This window comes from Falco rusticolus, chromosome 8, assembly GCF_015220075.1.
Source record: "Falco rusticolus isolate bFalRus1 chromosome 8, bFalRus1.pri, whole genome shotgun sequence".
Taxonomy (NCBI): domain Eukaryota; kingdom Metazoa; phylum Chordata; class Aves; order Falconiformes; family Falconidae; genus Falco; species Falco rusticolus.
In genome coordinates this window covers 55,817,683-55,841,223 of record NC_051194.1, presented here as the reverse complement: position 1 = coordinate 55,841,223, position 23,541 = coordinate 55,817,683, and the positions used below count along the sequence as shown (strand labels likewise).

The 23,541-nt window shown below is 36.9% G+C and overlaps 1 protein-coding gene across 1 annotated transcript in view; it reads right to left on the bottom strand.

Moving 5' to 3' along the window:
• Window positions 1-23,541, bottom strand: part of SPAG16 (sperm associated antigen 16) — a 413,429-nt gene that overhangs the window by 323,076 nt on the left and 66,812 nt on the right. The window contains exon 11 of the mRNA XM_037397615.1: window positions 21,936-22,066. Coding sequence (XP_037253512.1) covers window positions 21,936-22,066 — 131 coding nt within the window. The remainder of the gene's footprint in view (window positions 1-21,935; window positions 22,067-23,541) is intronic.

Genomic DNA, 23,541 nt, shown 5'->3' with positions numbered 1-23,541 from the left:
AAAAACAAATACATTTAAAAAAAAAAAAGTTAAAAGTGAAATAAATTTTCACATATCCACTTAACAGCATATGGCAATTTGTCACACTATGACATTTTATTCAAGCCAAATGAAGGTAACACTGCTACAATACAGTCATGGGACTGGGTTGCTTTGTGAGAAGTCACAGGGTTAACAGTGTACCACTGTTCTGGCAATTTACTTCAAACTGTAATTAAACTGACTTCTGTAGTGCTAAGGGAAACTACTGTGGTTTATATTCAATGGCCTTTATGAAATATATCAGTACAGTAACATAACCTTACAAAATTCAAAAGTCTCCAACCTATAAAAGATAGAAAAACCCTAAAACAAACAAAAATCCCCCAAACATTACAGAGATTAAAACATGAATTCGTAAGAAAGTAAAAAATGTTTATCCATTGGGAGCAGGGGGAGAAGACATACATAAAACTTTCAAAGGAATCAATAGCACACAAAAAAACACAAAAGCCAAAAGATGTGTCATCAAAACATGAAAAAATTTTTACTGGAAAACACAGGTTTGGATTTCATGGACAGTAGAGTCCCTCGCTAAAGTGAATTGCTGACAGAAATGCTGTCTGTTTCTACAATCATAAATTCAAAATTATAGTAACAGATTTTAAAAGCAAATAGGACAAAAAAAACCTTCCCTTGGTTTTGAATTGCTCTCCACAGCAGCTTCCTTTTATTGACTATTTTTTTTTTTAATTTATTTTTTTTTACTAGAGGAATGGATTCTTGTATTCAGTGACATATTCAGTCACACAAAATAAGACTGAAACCAACTAAAGGCAAAAAACAAGCCGATTCCATGAAATTTATTGTAAGAATCACAGACACTAAGTTTGCTTACTGCAAATAATCTCTAGTATGTAAAGAGTTTCAAGATTATAAGTAGGAGAACATTGGATTTAAGACTGCATATTCCCTACTCATGCTAATGAATGAAAGAACAAACTACTCTGCTTCTTAAAGCCACTGTCACCATTTCAAAAGCAACAGGCATCCTTCATCTGCAAAAGCAAGTCTCCAGATACGAGACTTTGGAGGGTTTTCATTTTGATGAATGAAATTAAGCAGAACTTTCATACTAAGGAGTATTTATCAAAGCCTTTATCAAACGCTCTTCCCCTCCAAACACCCCCATTACACAGGCAAGATACTCCTTGCAGAAAATTTGTATAACTCTTCAGAAAGCAAAAAACTGAAGTCTATATAGGCTAAACTATCTTGTTAACAGATATTTTATCACATGAGTTTTGTAAGCTTTTCCATTTTCTCAGGATAAGAAGCTGAGCTTTCTCAACTCCTACACCTTTTGTACCATTTAATTCACAGAGTTCCTAAATGCCTTGAACATCCATTTTTTGTAATGAAAAGGCTTTTATCATCCAATCACTTTCCACTAACACTATTCTATTACTTTCAAATGCAATAAGTAGTATAAAACACTCTGTGAGGCTCACAACAGCATGGAATGAGAACTGTAATAAAGCTGGTACCTCTTGACCCAGAAGAAAGTCCTCTCTGATTGTGCCTTTCACTCAGGATAAGGGCTGTCAGTCAGTCTGCTCCGCAAAAGACCAAATCACTCAGGAAGCAGAAGGTATTTAAGACTTGCAAAAGGTTTGGGAACGTGAATTTCATGGCAAATTAACATCTTAAATCAAGCTTAAAACTGGGTTCATTATTTTGAAATCCTTCACTCCGCTGAAAGGTTCTGCTGATGGGTCACAAAATCAAAGTTAACACAAAAATTAAATTCTAAATTTTGTGATAAAAGTTAAACCATAGGTCTAATCTAAAAGAGTATGAAAGTTAATGACAGCACCTGAGAAAAGAGCCTCATCTGCCTTCATTTCTGTAAATGTAGCACAGCTCAGCAAAGGTCTATCTTTTATCTAGAAAAGATAGCTTTCAAACTGGTAAGCAGCCATCAATGTGTGCTACAAAGTATACAAATTAAAAAATAAAATAAAATCAAAGGCAGAAAGGACAGCAAAGAGGATCTCCCAGTGCAAAATTAATGCTGAGGTGCTCAAACCCCCCACAAACCCAGCTCTGTTCTAATATGGTGCTTATACTTCTTACAGCCACATGTATCAGTGCTCCTTGTTCCTCCCTGCAGAACAGCACAACACTGTCTCGGAACCGTCCTGACCCCAACAAGAGAGTGGAAAGCAAGTGGTCACAAAGGAAGGACATGTAAATGGAACTATTCAAGTTTCCTTAGTTTATCCGTTTAACTGTAGCTTCCCCCAAACAGGGCAGAACCACCAAAAATCCCCAAACCAACAAAACAAGGGACCATAGCAGGAGCCACAAAGAGGTTTTACACAACAGAAAAATCAGCAGCAGCTAGAAAGGCAAAAAGAGGAGGGATTAGTGTCTTTATCAAACTTCCTTTTATATTAGACTAGAATAAATTGAAGTGTTTGACATGTATCCCATAGGAAAACCTGAGTCATCAAAAATGAAAAACAAACCCTCTTTGCAAATTAACACACAGCAAGATTCAGCTAGAAACTTCAAAATGATACACAAAGTAGAAGACCAGAAGAGTTGATATATAAGGCATGACAATAAAGAGCAAAAGTAAAGGATATAAACTCTTGAAAGAGGCTTCTAAGCATTGTTCAGGTATTCTCTGTATATCAAAACCCCTGACATTACGGTACACAGTTTCTCCAAAGACAACAGTGATGACCGATTGGAAGTGATGAGAGTACAGAACAAGGCAGGATTACAGTAATGTGGATGAATTTAAAGATCACATCAACAATTCACAGTCTATTTAACAGTAAATTAAGGATTGGAAGATTTAGTTTATGACTGGTAAAGAATATTGATTCATGCCATGGTTCAAAGTGGTAATCTTCCCGCAAAGATGCTGATTCGACACTGAGGTTGAAGAAGCCTAGACCACTAAACTTCCTAAAAGCGAGGGGGGGGAAACACAACAGCTCTCCCAAGTTAGCACAGGCCCAGTTTATTGTTCAAGCTGCCTCCAGTGTCACTCCATCTGTCAGCCTGCTCAAGACTAGTTTAGATTCATTCCCCGTATCTAAGTTATGAAGACTCTCAGATGTATAGATGGGAGGGAAGATAACCCTCCAAGAGATGTATGGAGTGCTTCTCTTCTTGGTTGAGTTGTTCCTCTTAGGCTTCATTTTGAAATGTTTCTCTCCTACTTTGTTTTTTCTAAATCTTAATGTTATCTAAAAATTCTTTAATTTATATATTTTGCGTAGATAGGGAAAATAAAATGAATATAAATGGGTGGTTTATCTTTACCATGCCTCTTGTGAATTTCTGTCCTTCTTCCACCAAAGATAATGTTTAATCTAGTAAACTTTGGCATAATTTAAAATAGCACTAGTCTCAAAAGTCTTGCAGATCTCCAGCATTTGGAATGTTATTCTTCAGGGAACCCATTAATCTTCACAAAAAGGTCTCAAAGGGCTGTATTAATTTACAGATTCAAGTAATCTACAAAAACTGAAATACTGCCAAACCGCTCTGCATGTACTCCCAGCTCATTAAAAATACCAAAATCTTCAGTTTAACATTAAATAATTCCCACAGGACTTTCACAAAAGCTTACACAAGTACGGTATTTAAATATAGTTTTAAATGCTAGGGAAATTTACTATGATTTATTATCACATTTACACATAATAAGCCTTTCAGAGCTACGGTTCTAACATAAGTCATAGCTGCTGGGATGTGATAACATGCTTCCTTGGTATGTCCCTCCCACATGGATTTTGTGCTCCCACTGCCCCCTGCTTTTTATAGAGCATTTTGTTCCATCTGTCCCAAAGAAAAGGATTGAAAAAGAAATGGCAAAAATGTAGAACAAAGGTTGTTCCTCCCAAACTTGGGCTTTGGTAGATACCAAAGCCACCCCTTGCACTCCAGTGAAGCGTTGCTTTCGATTAGTAATACTGAAGTCACAGCATATGTGTTATTAAACTTGCAAATATCTGGAAAATGACAAAACAGAAAAACCTCAAAGTCCTTTTTTTTTATTACTTCTTCTCCCAGCACAACCTTTACCAACCAACGGCCACAGTTACTTGTTTAGCTATGTCAAATTTCACAAATATACTTGAAAAGGTCCCGGTTACCTTACTGGGGGTTATCAGGTCAATCTGACTGTATTTTTATTCATCACCAAAAAAAAAAATATATAGTAGGTACTTACACTTTCCGGGGCAGGGGGAAGGATAAAAATTCAAGCTTCCCTCATCAATCCAACCGCAAAAACCATTCCTAGATTACTACAGAAACAGACTCAGCCTTACACCACCATCGATAGGAAGTCTAAAGAAGATGAAGAGCTCAAGAATTGATACTAAAATATGACAGGAGCCAAGCTTAATGAGATGAGGAAGCAGACAAGGCCCAGTAGGGTATCATTTAAACATTAAAACAGGTTGAGAGGGATGCCCACCGATTAGAAATTATTTTAAAATACCTAGCACCTACTGTTTAATTCAGATAGCTCTTGAGAACTCTTATCAAAAGAATGCATGCACTCAGAAAATTTCAATTCCAAGTTACGCCACCATAGACCTGACTTCATTCTATTCAAACTATACAATCTGCTGTATTTTCTTTTGTCTTCTCCTTCCTCCTCCTTCCGCACAGACCCACGAGCATGGCTGTGCACAACCCAGTTCCACCAGTGCCCAAAGTTTCCAACTGCAAGGCCACCGACTCTAACGTAATTACAAAATTCAGGCATTAAACTAAGCAGGTTTTCTTTACAATCTGTTAAAGATAAAACATGTCTTCCTTTTAATAAAAAAAAAAAGAAACCACACCAAAAAATACCTCCCAAAACCCAGAACTTAAAAACATTCTTGATTCCCATTATCTCTTGCTTTTCTACTTCTTGGACTATCTTGACTTTACTCTCTTAGGAGAACCTACTTATAGTACCTCATTGTCTGCATTTGAATAAAAGGTCTTTGGCTTGGTCCTTTCCACAAATACACACTTAAACTCATATAATGGAGTTATAAATAACTATAATACTGCAGGCTGGCACAGATATTCACATGAAAAGCACATTCAACTACTCTATCATACAGTAAGTTTAAAGTGTACACAGTATCACGTGTGTTGAAATGCATCATTACGTCAGGATATGACATACATATTCCACTGTAAGGTACATAATACTTTAAATACCTGAAACATACACTGCAGCATTTTGCTTCATATAACAACGTGCAACACAAAATGGAGTTGAAGGACATTTCAGAGTCAAAGGTACGAATTACCATCTAAGCAATGTAAACCTGTATGTTCTTGTATCACTAGTGAGCAAGCTAGTCCCCACAAACTGCTAAAGCAAACATTACTGCTTCGTTTCCTGAGGCACGCGAAGTCCCACGCATGTTTAACTGCTTGCCAGTACATCAGAATACAGTGTTCAAACAACACATTTTTTTTCCTACTTTTTTCCCTGCCTATTCAGAAACCCAAGAATGTTATTTTTAGACAGAAAACTCACTGATCTCAGCGGCCATCAATCTTTCATCATTTACTGTTGTCTTGTTTGCCCTTCCCCTGCCACTGTCTATCTTCTGAGAGGTAAATGATCCATTTAAACACTGTTCAAAGCCCAGAAAAAGTTTCCTTGCCTTCCTAACTGCCTCTGAAACCAGCAGTAACGCTGGCTAATAGTGTACTTTGGACTAATTAAAGGATGCTACATAATGTAGTTTGAAAAAACTATATGCAACTGCACCAGAAATATTTCCGATTGGGTGAAATAAAAAGTGCTACTCATTTTCTGGCTGATGGTATCTCTGCTTTTAAAAGCAGCTAGATAAATATGCACATATTTTACTAAGAGACATTTTTATAAGGAAGGGTACATTAAAATAACAGGGAAAGCACTACAGTATTTGGCAGTCATCGATTCCTATAAAATTTTACCGACCACCTTAAAGATGTCTTAAAAGTTGATTTACAGTTGTTTAGACAGCAGAATTATGAGATTTGGTTTCCCAATACTTTCAATCCATAACTCTGCAACACATGGAAAACCCAAACAAATACCAAACAGAAGCACAGGGACTTAAGTTAAAAAACCCAACATAATCTTAATTCAAAGAAACTGTAACTACTCTACAAATGAGACCAATAAACTAACCTGAATGAGTTTGATATGCCTACACCAGGGATACCACACAGCTACACCAGAGAAGCAGCAGCCACTCACCTCAGACCCCTACAGAAGCTACAGAAACTACTCCTATAGCTTCCATGGGCTTCAGGTTTGGTTTGCTCACCAAGAATTTGGAGTACCTTCTCTAAAATATCAGGTAAAAGAGGATTCTATTGAGGTAAGTAACCAATACAGCAAACCAAAAAATATACGAGAGCGCATCAACAATAAGGCACCATTTAGAAGCAATTTAATGATATTAAGATCTAGCAATGACACGATGAGCAAGAAAACAACAAAAGCAACATGCAGGCCCTAACCCAAATTACCCAAACACCAAAAACGATGCAGAAAAGTTCCGTTTGTAGCAGAAGATCAGTTACTAACCAGAAGTTGGTGTTAGAAAACACTCACCGTTCATCTGCTGAAGAAAATAATTTATCAAGTAGAAACTAAAATATTCTTATGCAGTTAACCATGCCTAAATTTAATAAACCAGTATTTTGTGTTTGTGGAGATTTTTGCTTGGTTTTTTTCAGGTCAGCCATAAGCCACTTTCCATCACCACCTCTGGAGTGTTACAGCCACCTGCCCCTACCTCCTGGTGCTCCACAGGGGCTGTGCCCCACTGCCAGCCCTGCCCCGCGCAGGCATCGCCGGACAGCCCAGCCACGGAAGGGAAGCACAAGTGCCAAGGTTAATCCGTTAATTAATCTGGTATGAAAAGGGGCAGGAAAGCTTAGGAAAAGTCAAATAAGTAAACAAACAGCCCGTCCTACCTCCTTCGCAAGCCCATTCTGGAATAACTGGGGCAGTTTTGGCAGGATTCTTGGCTAGCAGGGAAAAAACACCCAGCAGCACCCCACAACGTTAAGGCGTTTATGTCTCTGTTCCAGAAAATCATTTCAGGTGCATGGGTGCGTAACTTTCCAACTGATATTGCTTCATGAAAAAAATCTCTTTGAGCTTCTTTGCACTGGAAATAAATGAGCTTTTCCAAGCCAGCCCTTCTGAGGGGAGGGAGGGGAGGCACCCCGGCTGCAGGCTCCATCCGCAGCCCGGTAAGGAGGTCTGCTGGTCACAGTAATGCTGAAAAGACTTTTGACCGGTACTTGCATGAAGGGCTGTCTCTTCCTTAACTGCTGCTTCTAGCATGTGGAATAACTTGTCATGCAGGTCTAGATAATAAGGTGGTGGGTTTATTTTTTTCTTTATTTTGTTGTTCTCTGCCATTTCAAAGACTATTTTAAAAGGAAAATGTTTTTGAATATTGGCTAGGAACCCACCCAAGGTATTTCCCTTCATAGCAAAGCACAGGCTTTCTTTTTTCAATACAAGAAATTCATGGAAAAGACTTTAAATAACCTCTGTTTCTGAATTATTTTTTAAATCAAAATATTAAAATAATGCTAAAAATTAAGGCAAAAAATACCTGTCTGCAGCTACGTGGACAACTGTAAGCTGCAAATTTTAATAAATCAAACTTGTTCTGGACTGCTTCTGCCTAAAACATGCCATTGCACAAATAGATAGTTTTATTTTTAAGGAAAAAAGAAAACCCAAACAAATAAATATCAACAGCACAGAAGCTCAGTCTGAAAATAGCCTTGACAAATGTAGAAACTTCGGTTTCTAGTGTTACAGTCCATTAACTTTCATGACTGTGAACACTCACAAGGAAACAAGGATGATCATAGCCTTAGATATTCACCTGGTTGACATTTTTATTTTTATATGCAAATGCCTACATCCCAGAGTCTGGAAATTTAAATATCCATCAATTTTGTTTTGATAATAAGTTAGAGTATTAAGTGTGATTCTTTTGAAACAAGAAAAGAAAGAGAGACAAGAAAATCTGGGAAGTACTGTTCCAGCATTTATTATCAATTAGTGTAAAATGAAAATGAAGATGTTCTTTTGTCGGGTTTGACAGAAGCAGTTTGTAACTCTCTTACTTCAGTAGAGTCTCTGTCTGACATTGACGATTGAAAAAATCTTAACATAAATTTAATTATGTAGCTTAAGACTGAACCAAAAACTCCACAGACTTTCAAATTCTAGCAACATCTACAATCGGGATGAGGTTTTTCAGAACATGCTGAGCTTTCTCAAGGAAATCTAGTCATTTGGTCCATGTATCTACATGGGAATTGGCCTCTTCTGAAATATGGATGCTTGTTTATACACCAGCGTAGTAGCTGCTGAAAGCTGGATCCGAATCAAAATTTGAGCACTTAAGTGATGCAGGAAGTTTGTCTCTGAAGCTGAGCACAGCCCCTGAAAATGTTCAGATTAGTGAAAATACTCAAGTAAGATTATTACTGCCATACATCTGCTCTGTTTCATAGCTCTCAAATCCCTCATTAGAGATCCTTTCCTCCTTAGCGATCCTTTACTCCTTAGTTGATCTGCACAGAACCTACGTGATCCGATTATAATGCTCAAGAATTTTTCTAGTTTTGTGCCAGTCCTAATTAATCATAACAGCAGCAATTAAAGTCTATTCAACAAATACATCCATAACCACAATTCATCACTGTCATGCATCTTTCACCTGCTTGTTACAAGGACGTACCATCATTCTCACAGCAGGAAGAAACAAAACAAAAGCACCCACTGCAGACAGTGCACAGCCTCTCGTGTTTATAGCATCTCCTTCAAAACAAAGTTTTAAAATCTATCACTGAATTCCTGGCAGTGTTGTGTTATTCCAAGTTCTGTTAACTACAGCAATAAATATGTAGATACTTGGCCTAAAACATTGCTATAAAAAATTGGCATTGGGTACAGCAGTGAAACTACTGAAAAGGATTTTCTTTTTTTTTTTTAAAGGCAGACTTTGGTAAAACACTCCAAAATATAAAGGATTTTCTACCACTGGATTTTCCGTCCAATTGTATTTGGAATTTTATAACAGAGTGGCAGAAAACCTCCAGGGAGATAGTTCTGAAAGATTAAGAATGGAAATCAGAAGAGAGGAACATGAAGAATTGTGTTGAGAACAGACCAACAGGTGAAACAAACCTTTAGAAGTCAGTTTTAGCATTTCAAGTCATAAACCCAGGGGAATTTACTCTCCTCCCATGAGACTTGAACATATTTTTCCAACATTTTTAAAACTTCACTTTTCAAACTGAGTTCAGCTCTTGCTTTTTCTGTTAATTTTATCAGTTGCAGAGCTCAAAGTGTGTCAATACTGACATTTTCAGAATTTGCCATGAAGAAAACATTGAAATTGAAATGGAATGAAAAGAAAATCATCAGTAGGAGTGGCAAAATAAAAGCAGCAATAATATATATTTTATGAGCACATTCACTATGTACACTCCCATATATGTAAAAGATGAAATGTGAAAATACACAGGCACACCTGCAAATGGGACAGTAGCAGAAGCATGGAGTAATTCCATAATTTGATTTGTTATAAGTCAAAAGGTCAGATTTGGCAATCATATCAGACATTTCACAAATATGATATCTTAAATTTCATTCAACTATAATTCTGCCTTGGAAGTACAGCTCTGTAATACAGCGTATTTTCAAGTGCACGAGAACTAGCACTCGTTCAAGGACGCAGAGCCCAAGATGCTGAATTTGTAACCTTGGAGATGCTTTTTCTAGTCAGTCCAGATCACCCCGTAGTGTGAAACCACAAAGGAGTACAGTCTTACCTCATCTTTTAGGCAAGCACAACTGGTAAGTGTCAAGAAAGGAAATCCCCCATTATTTTTAAGCACAGAGCTTTGTCCTGTGTCCTGTCTCATCTTCACACGGAATGTACAAAATTGGCTAAGGCCATTTTTCACTCTTTTCCTCTTCCACTGTCCTGGGCAAAAATCTAGACTTAACATGTCTATGTGGAATAATCCCAACCATTCTGTGGTAGTTTAAAGGTTATTCCATGAAATACAGAAGACAGTATCTGAAAAAACTCTATAATGGATATTAAAAATTAAGCTTCGTCTTAACCATGTTGAAGCACAAACGATGGAATGTCCTGAGGAAACACTTCATGTCATTCTTGTAGTGACTCCTTCAGTTCAGTTTTCACACCTATTTCTCCTTGTTGCTTTTTCATACTTACAAACTTTCATTCAACAATGCAGCAGGTTTGCCCACAACACAACAATTCTTTTGGGGTTTTTTTTTTTTGGCCTGCTTGATATTTACACACTCAAACACAAAAGTACATCTATTTTCTTCTTTAAATTTCTTCTATTTGTCTTGCTTTTCTTTAGAGACACTGCAGTTACTGTAGTTCAAGTACTATGTTCATTTAAATAAGTGAAAATCTCCTTTAAAAATATTTAGATACTGAAAAAAACGACTGAAGTTTTATTTTATTTTAAAACTGCAGATATTAATATCCCACAAGATAAAACATCAATATGACATTTTCCAAGATGAAGGGATTAGGCGACAAGAGTTATGCAAATACAAACTGCCATCTTTATGTACCTCTGTGTTAGTGTTGTATCTAAATAGTCACAACCACATACACCCAAAACCTTTAGCGATTTTACATTCAGGTTATGAAACTGGCCTACAGATGAATGGCAGGTGATTTCAGTTTCTATTAGCTCAGCCAATACAAAAGGAATCACTAGCACAGTAGGTTTGTAATACATACGTATCTTTTCATAGGTCAGACTAAGAACAGGGAAAGATCAGAAGCATTACTAGATAAATTCACAATTTCTACAAGATAGCGACAATCAAAGAGAATGAGAACTGCTTTGTGGTATTAATTGCAATGAATTAATGTTTTGTCAGATAGAATTCCTTATTAAAACATGGCATGCACAACCTCACATGCTATTTTAAAGTAGCAACTGATTTCTGTACATTATGCCTTATTCTTCTATTGATGTAAATCCCTTCTACATATTTAGAATATTTAAGTTTTAATTTGGCATTATATTTTTCATTATGTTGTTCTTCCTTTTTTTCTACCACAATATATTATGCATTGAACACTATCTGGTTCTCAGAAACACCACTCCGCAATGATCCTCAGTTTCCCAAAAAACAAACTGCTTACCTATGGGCTAATTGTATGTATGTTTCTGACTCTGATACTTACCAAGTCTTGACGTGACTGCATGAAAAGTTTACTACTTTAAACAATTTCCTTTTTTCAAAGTTATATATTTCTTTACATGGAGAAATTATTTGCCAAATACTAGAAAACTTAAAAAAAATATATATGGAATCAAAATAAAGCTTCTTGGATAAGTACTTCCACATTTCTGGACAATGACAAGTTCTGAATGGGTACTAAAAATATAATAAAAATGTAAACTGCTTTTCAGCTTCCAACAAAATTTCAGTATTGTACATTAATTGAGGATCTTCTTGCAGATAACTATCTAGAATCACATCAAAGTCAACGAAGTGTCAAGACAGATATTATTCACCTTTTCCCAATCCTGTAATTTAGCATTTTTCTATTCTAAAATAGAATAAGCGCTTCAAAAAAAACAAAACAAAACTCAAAAAAACCAACCAAATCCACATTTCCACAATGTGAATTCCCTCATGTCAATTAGCATCTTTTTAAAGCTCACCAATATATTTCATTTCAACAAAAAATCACTCTCTCGTTCACACTTGCTAAAATACATTTATAAACAAACTTATTTTCAAAATACCTTTCCTTAAAACTTAATACTTCAACCATATGACAAGCGTCAAGATTTCTTTTATTTTTGATAAATTATGTTTGGTCAAAATAAGTACACTTTAATTAAATATGTAGTTGTTACCGTACTTGGTGTTCAGAACAGCTGGGCCACCACAGGCTGTTTTCAGTTAAACACCAAATCTGTTCAACCCCCTTCTTCTCCACAGATCATCAGGAATAAGAAGAAAATAAAGCAAATTTAGGAGAGTTGACAGTTACCAGGATCATACCTTTTGGTCTATGGACATTATGCAATAGCCTTAATAAAGATAAGACAATATCTTTTTTACAAACATGTTTTTGTAAACAAGTACTTCCAGTTTTTCCTGCAAAATCTGCTTCAAAGGTAACTATGAAGGTAAGTAGTAAAACAAAACAAAAAACCTATATACTTTCCCACTGTTGACTTTCCCTGAAAATTTTCTAGTTTTCTCATAAAGATGCTTGTTCACTAACAAAATTACAGTGATACCCAGCTCATTTCACGTGTGCACCACAAAAGAACACAATAGGACTTCAAATTATTACTGCTACCCTTTCAAGTTGCTCATTAAAGTGATGGCAAATGCCTTCCCACAGGAGTAATCACTTGTGGCCAAAGTTGCAGACAAAGCTAATGAGAAATAAAAAGACTTCTTAAGACTATGATAGCCAAAAGCTGATAGAGAGGAACAGAAAGGACCATTTACCAGGGAAAAGGGGAGGGGGGGGGGGGAAGGGGGGGGACACGGGACGGTAGGCAAAGATAGAGCTAAGGGGATGCTTTACTTCTCTTATTATTACTGTGTTAGGTAGAAAAAGCTACAAATAATGTTGAAAGGGTCACAGCCAGGAGCTGTGCGTACATACCATCACGGCAGCAAGCCCTCAGAGAGCTTATCATATGTGTGATCCACACAGTTCTCACTGATTATTCACGGAGAGCTCCCTTTTTCTCCTTATTAAACTGCATTACAGGGAGCTAAACTACATTTGACATTTTTCTATGAGTACTTCCATATAAACTGCGTTAAAGCTGTTACAGAGACTGTACGGTAATGAACAGACTGAAGTCCATGAAATAATCTCTCTCGTACAATGTGGGCCTTAATGCAGAAAGAAATTAAGAACTTAATTTGTATAGGAAACAGTGATACTCTGAAATCGAAGGTTAAAGCACTGAACTGTGACTCAGAAGACATGAATTTAATTTCTGGATCTTCCACTTAGGTAATCTTGCAGGAATTATTTCACACGAGGATAATACCGCCGCACAGGGCTGTTGGGGAGATAAGTGCGTGCACGAGGGCTCAGCTAGCAGGATAGTAGAGTCATATGAGCACATACCCAGATATATATATACCTACTCTGTCTTTACTACGCATTAGATCTAAATTAAATCTATACTGCCACTGCAGCCTGGCACTCTTCGTTCCCTGACTCAGCTTTTGAGTTTCCATGCTGGCACTTGCAGCTTAGGCTGCAGGGCATCCACATTTCAAAGAGCTGCTCAAGCCCAGGCTGGCTTGCACAGATCTCATCCAGCTGTGCCCGAGAGGGCACCAGGTCTCTGGGGAAAGGCCCTCCGTGCCAGTCTGTGTGCCTGCCATCAGCCACACGTGCTTGCATGAGGACAGAGAGATGCAGCTGGGGCAACAGGCGAGACAAAGCGTATTCTTCCCATGCCACCGTAGGTGGTGTTATGTGTGCTCACCATACTTTGAGGCTTTAGGGTGGTCACTTGCTCTTTGGCAAGAAGATAGGAACTTCATTTATTTGCAGTACAAACATACCTTTATATCTTTCATCAAGACCATTGAAATAACTTTTCAGTCATGAGGAAAAAACCCCAGCATTAATGCAAGCACTTATGAAAGGAAATTACTTGAATTTCCTATATTGTAAACATACTCACACATTTATTAACAATAATCTAATGCTAAAATACTTAACAGGATGTATCAGATAAAGTTAACAGACTAAAACACCACACAAAAAAAAACTTGCTGCAAGCAATCTGTCCAGAGTGACCCAGGCAGAGTTGCTCTTGTTTCTCCTTTGTGTCAGGAAGATGCACTGAGTGACTTGTTAATTCTACATTTAACCACCTCTTGCATCAGTTCCCTTAACCATATTCAAAAGTTGTTAAAGTGGGGAGAGGGGAAATAAAAGAGGAAAAATTTGAATTTCTTTGCATATATGCAAGGAGATAAGGATCAACCCAAGCTTCCATTCACATTTCTTCTACTTTTGAAAAAAGGCAGAACTTGAATATTTCAAAGGAGGCAGAATTGAGTATTTGAATATTTCAGCACACAAAAAAATCCAATCCTGCAACTACTCTTTCTACACTTATTCAGAAGACATTAAAATTAATAGCACATACAACTAGAAGTATTATTAGATATATATATAATTTATACATGTTTACAGATGTGTTTATGTGCATTTCTATATATAATGAAAGCACAGAATGCCTGAGGTTCAAAAGGACTTCTGGGAGGTCATCTGGTCCAACTCCCCTGCTCAAGCAGGGCTACATTCAGCCAGCTGCCCCGGACCGTGTCCAGATGGCTTTTGAGTATATCTCCAAGAACAAAGACTCCAACAGCCTCTCTGGGCAACATGTGTCAGTGCTCAGGTACCCTCACAGTGAAAAAGCATTTCCTAATGTCCAGAGGGACCCTCCTAGGCTCCAGTTTGTGCCCATTGCTTCTGGTCCTGTCACTGGACACCAATGAAAAGAGCCTGGTTCCATCTTTTTGCACGCTCCTTTCAGATATTTGTACACATTGATTTATGAGATCTACCCCTGTGCTTTCTTTCCTCTAGGCTGAACAGTCCAGCTCTCTCAGCCTTTGCTAATAGCAGAGATGCTCCAGTCTGCGTGTCTGTGTGGCCCTTTGCTGGACTCTCTCTAGTACATCTGAAGAGTATGTCTCTCTCATACTAGGGAGCCCAGAACTGGACCCCGCACTCCACGGGTGGCCTCACCAGTGCTAAGTAGAGGTGAAGGATCACCTCCCTTGGCCTGTCGGAAGCATTCCTAATGCAATGCAGCCCTGGGTAACATTCTCCTTCTTTGCACCAAGGGCCCTCAGGTCCTTTTCTGACAGGTTACTTTCCAGCTGAACAGTCCCCAGCATATACTGGTGCATGGGGCTGTTCCTCCCCAAGTACAGTACTTTACAATGTACTGGCCCATTTCTCCAGACTGTTGAGATCCCTCTGGATGGTAGCAAGGACCCTCTGGTGTGCCACCCACTCCTCCCAGTCTGGTATCATCTGCAGACTTCTTGAGGGTAACTTTTTCCCACTGTCCAGATCATTAATGAAGAGGTTAAGCAGGACTGGACCCAGTACTGGCCCCTGGGATACACTATTCGTTAGTGGCCTCCAACTGGACTTTGTGCCACTGACCCCCACCCTCTGCACCTGGCCATCCAACCAGTTTTCAATCCACCTCACAGTTTGTAAAGTCATACCTAGATAGTAAGGGACTGAGTATTTTTATATGCAGATGGGACTCATTTTCTTCACCTTTCACCTCAGTATTAGAAGTCGAAAAAATAACCAAAATTTTGCCTTTTGAAGAATGATAACAGAAAAGGGATATCTGCAGTTCTAACAAAAAAGTTAATTCCTTATTGTATAAGTCTTTGAAGGGTTCAATATTAAATCATTGCTTACAGAATTACAAGGACATAAATTAGTTTTAATAGAATGTCTGTGTTCTGAAAACAAGGGCCTTCTCTCATAAAGATATCTTTAGAAAGGTGCTCTTTTGCCTGAGCCAAATTATATAAATATTTTGAAAGTGCTAACATGAAAGATCATATGCTGGGATGGTTACTCCCAGGGAAATGCACATGCATCAAGGTTCCAGACCAGTTTGATAAGGAAAACAAATTCTGTTCTGGAGCTAAACCTTAACTGTCAGAGATACAGCTTTGAAATCCACACTTTTAAACACCCAAAATTTCTTTTTAACAGTCACGGACTTGACACTGAAGCATGCAATGGAAATGAGAATGAGTAAGATACAAAATTAAGTGAACAGGAAAAAAAAAAAAAACAAACAGGTGGCTTCTGAATCACAAAAGTTGACAGGCTAGGGAGTGTCATACTGCCCCAGCAATCCATGGAAGGTATGCTCCAAAAAGCTTCAAAATCTGCTGTGTTGGAGTTAATGTGATCAAAATGGCTACAGCATGAGAGGTTAAGATATGCAGTAGCTACCCTGTATGTCATATTCCTTTAGAAACAGGTATAATTCCAGTAGGAAAATTAAGCTGCAGCTAATGTTGCTAATGCAAATCTCTAATTCACTCTGGCTATTCATGCAAGAAATCAGCACATGATGGCACAATTGAAAAGTTTTACTGTTAATGGAAAAATGTAGTTTAATAAAAAAATATCTTTTCTAATGCCCTAGGGAGGCAAGGAGAGGGTTTAAATAATTAATAAGGATTTTTCTACCTCCCTAAATTTTTCTTCTTTGACAGGAGATTTCACCACATGAATTTTGGACTTTGAATCCTCTGTTTTCTAGCTTGTGCTCTACAAGGACAGAATATGATTCATATGACTGATCACATCTTGGTAGATAGACCCTATTTTGCTTGGCATCGTTCAGACATGGAACAAAATCACATTACTTCACCATCTCTAACACAACAGAGAGATGGAAACAAATAGGCAGAAGACAAGGAAAAGGGAGACATCTGTCAGTATGACAGGCAGCAGTCTCAGCAAACCATAAGGATAACTGTTGTCAGAATTCTACAGGGATCACAATAAAGAAGAGTATCAAGGAGTGAAAAGAAAGCCCATGAGAAAGTTGCTTTGAGATGTTAATACACAGCTCTTGCCAAATGGGAGGGACAACAGAAAAAAAACTACCAAGATGTTTGCTTAAAAATAATCTGCACTACTTCTGTTACTTTGTTCACATGTAACACAGTCTCAATGGCCTGCAATGCCCTAAGCAACTCCATGAAAACAGAAGTTTGGAGATGAAATAGAAACCTGGGAGGTACGTCTAAAGCGGACTAAAACAGAGTGCGGCCCCGATAGCAAAGTTTGACTGACATAACAAAAAAACTGGTTCTTCACACAACTGCCAAATTCTCTTTCCCTCACCACCTTACTATATAAATCAAAACTTGAAACTCTAAAGAGACAACGCAGATCAGTGGCATCTCATTTTACAGTACAATTAAGAATATAATCTATTTCAAAAGAAGTTCCCCATGTCAACACCCACAAAGAATTCTCTTTCTGTAAAGATTATTCCTCTGTGCGTATGTGTATATGCATCTGTGTGTACGTATGTATTTAGATGTTAAGAAGGAGAAAAAGTAGTAGAGGGGAACCATAAAGGGAAAGGGTACAGGGTTCTGCAATACTTTCTGTGCAGTCTTACTTCCGTAACTTTGCACAAGGCACTGCAAGACTGTAACTTCAATTTCAATTTGTGAATAAGTCTCATATAATCACCTACACAATTTTACGCTGCAAGTCAATTTGCATGGTTCCCAAGGAGATAAGTTTTTAAAAATCTCCTCTGGAATCCACTGATAAAATATGGGGGAAACTAGTATAATAAGATATAATGATGAATTAGTCCCTATAGAAAAGTTATCTTTTACTGAGTCCATCAGGAAAGTCTAGATAATCACTAAACATTTTGTATTTGCTTTTCTTCATTATTATCTCCAGCCTCATATTTTTACTGTGCATAGGCAGAGCATTTGCAATTCTCTATCTTTTTCTTTTACAAAATATCAAACAAGGATAAAGGATTTGGGAAAATCAGGTTACACGTAAACAAGAATAACATACAATACATTTTCTGTTTATGCAGGTAGACTTATTAAGTAAAGCATCCGTCTAAAATATTAGGCCATCTACTTTACAAATTTTACCCACAATCAAAAGTGGCATTTTTACAGCAATTACTATACATGATAAACATCAAATAAGCTTTGAGTGGAGAATTGTAACCTTGGTGTGAGGCATGGGAGGGAAGGAAGAGGATGAGCCAATGACATCTTAAAAAAATAATAAAAAAGGTAAGGTGATGGAGCCTTCAATCGTCATTCTGCTCACGTTAATGGGTATTTAAAAAGGTCATAATTAAACTGCAAATAGCCAGTGTTTTCACAACATTAATTTTCTTATCTGAAATTTAAACAACAGAAATAACTATTTTCTATCTACAAAATATGTTATATTCTAAATATAATATTGTAGTAATCTGAAACTCTCATCCCATTTCTGCTAATTTTTCAGCTGCATCTTAAATAAGCACCTCTCCAAAACAGTGCACAACATTCTCCTATTTTCCAACACTTTCCTAACAGTTAAAAATGCACTGAATAGTGTTTGTATGAGCATCTTTCTTCTCCCAAGTGAAGAAAATATAAACCATGACAGATGTAGTATTGCATATGGTGACTGTAGAAGTACCTTCCATGGTAAGCCATGCAAACCTCTTGGGGTTACATGAAAAATGCAAACAGCAGGTGAGGAGAAAGTGAACAGTAAGCAAGATCGGGAAGATCTTTTACACATTATAGATCTTACAGTGATTCTTGTGGGCAGAGTAAGATTTACCAGGGTATTTAAAAGGACACTGGAGGAATGTGAGCTTAATGCAGAAGTGGAATGCCCATGCAATGACCTGAAAAATGGGAAACATTCAGCTTAGCAGAAAACAAACATGGTTTCCCCAAGGGGGGTTTTTACCCCCTCTGCAAATAAGAGTTTCAGCGAATACTGATGAAGGTCTAAAGAACATCAGCTTTATGGCATATAATAACCATGAATTTGGATTTGCAGGTGCTCCAGTTTCTAAAGAAATGTAAAGGAACTAATAATATACATACATGAGCCAGATTCTGTTGTCCTTTTCATGCACTGGTTCTGATGAGAAAAAACTAAATCACGAAAAAACAGATTTGTTCTCCTAAGTCAATAGAGTGTTTTCCATCCACCTTATGAACAACAAGAAAAAATTAATTCTTATCCTTTCTGGATACTGAATTCCACCTTCTGTCTTTAAAATCAAATAGACAATTGCAATTAATATAAATGCATTTAATGAAAGTTCAGAATTTCTTTAAATGGGCAATTTTTACTTAATTTCCTATACAGAGAGTTTAATCTAAGACATTGTTCTCCAAAAAAAAATCTTGATTTATACATTTGAAAGCCTCTTAGACTTCCAAGCAAAGCCAGATTCAGGACCAGACAGCTGCCATGTCAAACAAAGAATAACCCAAGCTCTGTGTGCATTGAGATGGGATTCTATAGCCTCTAAAAGTATTTGAAGCTCCATTTGAAGTTCTTCCCCCCCAAAATAGAATTATTTGCAACTTCTCTCCCCTCTATGACTTCTTAGCCACCTGCAGGCAATAGGGTACTAAAAGGGACCCCTTCTTCAACAGAGATCTGTTCTCTTGAAACCCATGGGTACATCCTGAGTGTTATTCCTCTGTCAAATTGGTTTGAAATTGGGCAGGGTGTTTTAAAAATAAATACTGTAGGACATGCTTTCAAAAAAAGGCCTACCTTAACAAACCAGGCTACAATACAGCCTTTAGCACTAACAAACAAAACAAAAATCTTTCTCCTCAATCACTTAAAAAGATTGATTTTAATTAGTGGTATTCAGATAGGCGAAATAGTTGTTAATTGAAGTGACCATAAATTTTAAATGCTTTTTTTCAGACACGGTTATATGTGTAGAAACATCACTCCACCATGTACACAAATAGATTTTTAAGCAAATGAAAAATTCAATTACATTGTGTACATTTTTTTATGAACCCTTTAAAAATCTTTCGGCTTTTTATGTGCTTTTGTATTTTGTACATTTTTTTAAATAGGCATTTCAGTTAATTTTAGAGCACTATCCCAGGTTCTCACTTTCTTTAAAACATTATCTTTACATGAAAGTCAACATCATATGGCCAGTATATGAAATTAAATACACATCCTCGCTGGGTTGTTGGGTTTTTTTTTTTCATTTAGTTGCTATTACTCCAAGCAAGTTTTAAAATGTTTCCAAATAAGTTTAAAGACATCCAATTTATTTTTATTCCAGTAAATTGCTTTCTCAAGTGGCACTGTATCCTTAAGGTGTGATATCCTGTTACTAACTGTAGAAAATACTTAGAATTCCACAGCACCTAAAAGTATCTCTTCTAGCAATAACTAGAAGCGCTGGATATAAGGATCTAGAATAATGCTTTCAGTAAGACATAAAAATATAATTCAAGAAGGTTAAGGAAAACAATAGTCTTACATGAACATGTATGATATTTATCTGTTATTTTTCAGCTAAAGGTGGAGATATCCTTTCTGTCTCCTATAGAATCCATAGGCTATTGACTAGCCTACGAGGTTTTACTATTTTCAATTACATATTATGTATTTTAACATTCACAAGTAGATTGCAACAACATTCAGAAGTAATTTGCAACTCAAATCTGGCTTCCTACTCCAGGTAAAGGCAAATTTTTACCAAGGCAAACAGTAACATGAAAATCATTACTTTAGACTTGTCCCTCTGTAGCCTGTCACAAATGTAAATCTTGTAATGATGTAGCCTGTAAAAGTTGCATTTTGATGGTTATTCCACTAGATTCACTGAAAATTCTGCCAAGTGTGGAAGTGTTTTGCTCCTCTAGGCTGATTTATTTATTTATCCATACACACACACACACTTTTTTTTTTTTTTTTAAACACACACCGTTCTTGCAGCTTCAGATAAGCCCATTAACCCAGCAATATTTTGAGTGGATTTACTACAGCCTCCTCAGAGTAGCAGCACAGAGACACCAGTTGCCAGTTTTCTTTCCTGACTGGAACACAATGACTATACAATACAGGAGACAATTATTCAAAATATTACCTTACAAATATAGGTTATGGATTAACCAGACAGAAAATCAGAATTGAGCATCTAAGAGACTAAGCAGAAGCCTGGCTAGCTAGGCCAAAACTCAAAGCAACATGGTGGATATTTATGACAAAATACGGGCAGCCACCTACAGAAGTATCTGTGACCTTTCCATCATAATTACTAAGTGCATAAATATTGTTCCGTGTTCTAACTTACACCACTGCTTTCCTGGGCTCTGATTTTGTGTAGTGTTTATATGGTGTACTACTCTCTCTCCCCACAACACTAATATTTTTTTTTAGTGAGTCAATCAATTGTCAAACTCTTAATCTGCATGAGAATTACATTGCCCAAGTTTTTGTACTTTTAAAAATATAACCACATTGGATTATATTTCCTGGATACAACAAGAATTTAAGCTTCTAAAATTAAGTGTAGGAACACACTTTTTCTTTACTTCTGAAGGTATCTCCCTAATCTACTATCAGTCTGAATACAGTAAGAACAGCATCAAGCTACTTAAGGTTTATTTGAATGACAAAAGTACTGATTATTTTTTAAATATATTCATACCTAGATAATGTGTCAGAATTGTCTGAACTTTGCTACTAGCTCTCACTCCCCAACAACAACCCCCGCCCCCCCCCCCCCCCCCCCCCCCCCAATATTTTTATGCTTATTCTTCCTCAGCTGCAGCTAGCAAGCCCTGAAATGTCATTGCTTACAGGCTATTTGCACGCTCAAGCTAATCTAAATTTAAACTGTTCTGATTTTTGACCCAAGGGAATAAACTGCAATCAAATACAAATTGCAAAAATATTCAGCATTATAATTCACTTTCCCAGAACCAGAGTTTATAGTCATCTCTGGTTCTCATTTTTATATTTACTAACCAAATCCCACCCTTCTTACATAAAAGATGAATCTCATTATCTGTAAACAGTTCTGGCCAGGTGTTTTACTATATTTACGCTCCCACTAGATTTCATGATCATTTTTTCCACTTTCACGTTCTTCAGAAAGCATGCCCCCCTGACTGCTGCCAGTAGTTTTTCAGAAATTTACTTAAAACAAACACTTCTCAATGACCTGTTGAAAAATAAAACTCAACACATATATAACAATAAAATTAATGTACTGTTAATGGCTCCTACCAGTTCACTGCCAAGTTGTGCACTTTTAAAGCGTTGCTCAGTTTATACTCTCCAGATTTCAGGGGTTGAGTGTATTCTTTAGCATGCACAAAGTATGGGTTCACCTGAGTATCAACAGGGAACTCTGAATCCTGTAGAAAAAATAAATAATTAAGTCTCAGAAATGCTGCATAAGTTTATACAACATGCTACTTATGTTATTATTTTGAAAACACAATTTTGTCATGTTTTTGCCCTCTATTTTTCTCCTCTGATCAATTTTCATCAATTTATTTTTAAATCACTGTTGTCCCAACTTTATTGATTTATATATATATTGTTAAAGCTGAGTGCATGGTCCGTAGTGAACAAGTGAATACCATGAGATATGTTAGATTGTTCTTTTAAAATTGTATTCATATGAGTTAACTTTTGAATAATTTTATTAGGATAGCATTGCTCTAGAAAGAGATCAACCATCAGTACTAATCATTATTTACAACCAAATATAATTTCACTGTTTATACCAGCAAAATCCCTTCTTCCCCCAAAACAGAAATAAACCCCACTTACATAGTTCCACATAACAGCAATAGGAAGGAAGCAACCTGACACTGTGGATACGGTAAAAAATGGCAAATAACATTTGCTGTCATTATAGTCTTCATAAAGTTTGTGTAATGATGTGGGTGTAAGTGACAAAAACTTGGCCTGATTCTTTTAACGGCAACGTCATTTCTGTACCTGCTACTGAAAGATGGTATGATGTTTAAAAAGGAAGGCTGTTAAATTGTTTTATTAAGTTAATCAAATACTAAGTTCAGGACAATTTTTGGTTTTTAAGTATTTTGTAGAAGACAATCAAAAGATAAAGTCAAAATTCAGGAAAATTAATTATTTTTCCTTAAACAGAAAAAAAAAAAGTTTTAAAATTGTTTACCATTAAGTTTTAAACTACAAATTTAAGATGCAGAAATCTACCTGGCACTGGACTGACTGTCTCATTATTAAAAGAAATCAACTTCTAGAAACCTTTCATCAACTGACAGTTGGAAAGCTCCTTCAATTTGGAATGGAAGAACAACTCATTTTCTAAATCACTCTATTTTATTTCCTTCTCTCTCTCCCCCCCCCCCCCCCCCCCCTTATGAACACCTCCCATACTGGAAATGAAAAGAATAGATTTAGTCCTACTACCAAGCTCAGTGCAGCATGATCTGTCATGTAATTACTGATTTATCAGCTAATGAAAGTTTCCACTATTATTATAAGCGGAAAAAACATAAGAACACAAAAGAAAGGGGGGTTGTGTATGCAAATGCAGCTACAGGTAAACAACCTTTTTTCTCCTTTGAGTTCATTTATACATGTAGATCTAGACTGTATCTCCCAAAGATCACCATTACTTTGATAAGACCCTTTTCTCTGCTTGAATAAAGACTGAAGGATGAGTTTCACCCATGCCACGTAATCCCCAATTAACCTTCACCAACACCGTAACACTTGTTGAAGAGGGAACTGGAACTCCAGGCTGCAGTTCAGAGCAAACATTTTCCAAGTCAGCTGCTGATGCGGTCCAACAGCACTGACTACAGCAGCAGGAGGTCCCAGACACGCAGCTCAACAG